Source organism: Nicotiana attenuata, unplaced genomic scaffold (genome assembly GCF_001879085.1).
Source record: "Nicotiana attenuata strain UT unplaced genomic scaffold, NIATTr2, whole genome shotgun sequence".
Lineage (NCBI taxonomy): Eukaryota > Viridiplantae > Streptophyta > Magnoliopsida > Solanales > Solanaceae > Nicotiana > Nicotiana attenuata.
This window is the reverse complement of record NW_017670954.1, coordinates 232136-235478: the sequence shown is the minus strand read 5'-3', so window position 1 is coordinate 235478 and position 3343 is coordinate 232136. Positions and strand designations below refer to the sequence as shown.

Below are 3343 nucleotides of genomic sequence, written 5' to 3'. Positions count from 1 at the left end.
ATATATATAAGGAATGTAAACAAATATTTTAAGTGGCACCCTCTGTACCAAAAAGGCTCAAGGCGCCACTGCAAGGCATTGCCATTTTCGCCCAAATGGTAGGGATTTAAATCCAGCCCACCTCACTTTTTAAAAAGCTTTTGTTTGATGCATTTAAGATAATTACAGGGGGATTCTTGTTTCTTCTTTCTCTTTAATTGATTGTTCTTTTTTCTTTTAATCTTATTAGTTTAATTTGAAATTGCTTTTCTCCTTCTTTTTTTAATATATAACAGAAAATATTAAAAAAAATTCTTTCACAAATCTATTCAAAAAAAACCCCATTGTTGCACTTTCCTAACTCCTCCCTGATTTATCAATAGATAAAGAAAAATTAATTATTTTCTCCAGGATCACAACTCTGAAAATCTATTTGCAGAAATAAATAAATAAAAAGAATCCTTGAATAAGTTATTGTTTTAATCAATGATAAAAGTTTAGTTTGTTGTCAGATTGCTCTAAAATAGGACAATTGTATATAATATTGAGTGAGTTAACTTTCATAAAAATATAAATTAAAAAATATCCGTAAACTTACTTAAAATTTAGAGTGCTTATTAGTATAAGTTTTTGCCTTAAGTATCTAAATATAAAGTGATAACGAGCCTTTTTTCTTGTACAAAATGCATGATCTAGTTGAATTTTTATGCTTTTTTTTCAAATTATCATAATTATTACGTAATCTTTTTGCTCGATTGATTTTTTTATATTAACTCCAAAGACGAATAACCCGAACCGAAATCCAAATAGACAACACCGATTAAATTTATACCTTATTTAGACAACGTAAATTGTAATATGACTATGTTCAAAAATGTTGGCAAATGTTAGCACCCGGAGCTTCTAAATTCTGAATCCGCCTCTGGATCCATATACCCCAAACGAGTATTTCAATATTGTTGCACACCCCCTTTAAGAAAGACATTTAATTTAATCACATGAGTAAACTATCTTGTTATCACCGCACACATTTATTTAAAATCTTGAATCCCTCACTTCTGCTTAGAGGAGAGGGGGGCAGAGGACATAGTAGAGTAGCAAGATTTGACATGTCAACGCTAATTAGGTCAATTAATTCACATCCAAAATGAGATTCTAGACTTGTATCCAACTTCCAACCACTTAACGTGATCGTCTTTTTTCTTTCTATCCCTTTCTGTACAGCACAAAAATACCATCACTTTCAATTATAAAGCTAATAGGCAATAGGTAGTCATATTTATTGCCTCTCCCCCACGGGGTTCTTTTGTCATTTTTGATATCTTAATCAAGTCAACCCTTTCCGCGAGTGTACATAAATTTACAACTACTAAAAGCTTTTACGGAATTTCACATTTTGACTTGGTGTAAAAACGACATCACAAGAAAAAAAAAAAGGGTGAAAAAATGATTAGCCTAAATGTTTTGTTTGCTACATCAAACAAATGGGTCAAAACAAGTCGCAAACAACTTCTACCATGTTTTCTTTGCTACATCAAACAGCCCTAGACCCCAGAATCATGTTAAGATATAACTTTTTTTTTTTTTTTTTAAAAGATATAACTTTCACAATACATGTCTTCGATATGAAATTAACAAATAAATTTAGAAGTAGATGAAATAATCCCTAAACAACTGAAAGGTTTGAATAGGACGAAGAGTTAAAGTCAGCTTCCTCCTCAAAGCCCCAAACTTTTCAACTTCCCTAATAATACAGTTTGGAGCATTGATTAACTTGATTGGTATATCAAATAAAATTTGAAAGGGACCTAAACCAAACTGGACTTCAAAGAAACTGCTGTCATTACACTCTTCAATTTGACTTCAAAGTGTGAGCGGCTGGCTACACACGTTCACACATACAATTACAACGACTATAGCAGTAAACCAACTGAACCCCTCAAAAAACTAGAAAAGGAGAGACAATGAAACAAACACAAACTCCTCAATCACTCCCCCCACAAATTACGAACTTGATATTCATCCCTCTACCTATTCTATTCATTCTTATGTTTTATTTCCACAAATATTGAAGGAAAGACCAGCTTATATATAGGCATGACCAATGCATTGGGGAAAGGTTAGCTCAATTAAAGGGGTACTCATTTCTTTCTATCACCAAGTATCTGATCTCTTTGAAGGTAAAACGTTTGTCACCAAACATTTCATTTTAGACATAAGAAAACAATGTATAAAACATAGTTAACCACGTCAGACAGAAGAGAACCACTTACTGGATCTGTCCCTCTTATGATACGCAAATAACAAACAATACCCAAACAAAGGTGGTGCAATCAGAGAGAGCAGGGATAGGGGTCAAAGAAATAAAGGTAACTCGAAAATAATGAAAATTGAGATGAGGCCAATCAAAATCCACATGAAATGGGCTAAAATAGGAGAGAGTGGCCTCCTACTAGTTCTGCTATGCTCAGCCGTACAAGGTAAATCACAAGTGTTACGCAGACTTGAAACTATAAGCATCTTTCCTATTTGGAAGTAAAACTAAAATCTTCCATTTACAGATTCTCTGTGAAAACAACTATATGGCCCTTCCAAAAATGTACTCCAAGAAAATCACCAAAGTACTATATATTTTTCTTTTCTCTAACTGTTTGACTAGAAAGCTTCAGAAACTCCCATTGTTTCATGTTTGTGTACATAAAAATAAAAAAGAACTGAGAGAAACAGAGTAGCATCATTACTGCCTCAAAGAGGTAAGGGTACCTTCTTGGTGGAGTTACCATCAAGTAAACAATATGCAGAAGAAGAGAGCTGGTGATGAGAAAATATTTTAAAGTTGTAAAATGAGAGCGGGTCTCCCTTATGTCTTTTCTTTGAACAGGTGCGTTGTACAGGAGGACGAAGAGACCATATAATGCAATATATGGAAGAATCAGTTCATCACGCCTTAGAAGAGGGAACATAGAGAGCAAGGCAAAATATGTTAGCCAGCGAAAAATAAGAGGCTCATCTATCGCCAAGAAGCTTGCTGGAAGAAGAGGCAGCAGAATAGATTTCTCATGAACTGTATTTCAGCCAAAAAAGCATCAATTAGTGTTATACTGAGAGAAGCCAATCACATATAAGTAGAAACACTAACAGATATGGGAAACAAACTAATTTTTTGTACCTTGAAATGAGAAGAAGTAGAATGATAAAGCACTGCTGAGCAGTCCAAACAGAAAGTTGCTTCTGCTTGGCGCCAATATTAGCAGCATCATTGAGGGTAGACACGTGGAAACAGTTGAAACAAGACTAAGAATCCTTAGTGCTTGGGTACTGAACAATCTCTTCCACTTCACAATGACTGAAGTGGTACACCAAA

The 3343-nt window shown here is 34.1% G+C and overlaps 1 protein-coding gene across 1 annotated transcript in view; it reads right to left on the bottom strand.

Annotated features, from left to right (window-relative positions):
* Nucleotides 1-2343: 2343 nt before the first annotated feature.
* LOC109244766 (probable dolichyl pyrophosphate Man9GlcNAc2 alpha-1,3-glucosyltransferase) overlaps nucleotides 2344-3343 on the bottom strand; it is a 6803-nt gene continuing 5803 nt past the window's right edge. Inside the window, exons 5-6 of the mRNA XM_019411906.1 lie at nucleotides 3149-3343; nucleotides 2344-3043 (exon numbers count right to left, since the gene is read on the bottom strand). The exon at nucleotides 3149-3343 is cut by the window's right edge and continues 58 nt beyond it. Of these exons, the coding sequence (XP_019267451.1) occupies nucleotides 2604-3043; nucleotides 3149-3343 (635 nt within the window). The 3' untranslated portion in view covers nucleotides 2344-2603. The remainder of the gene's footprint in view (nucleotides 3044-3148) is intronic.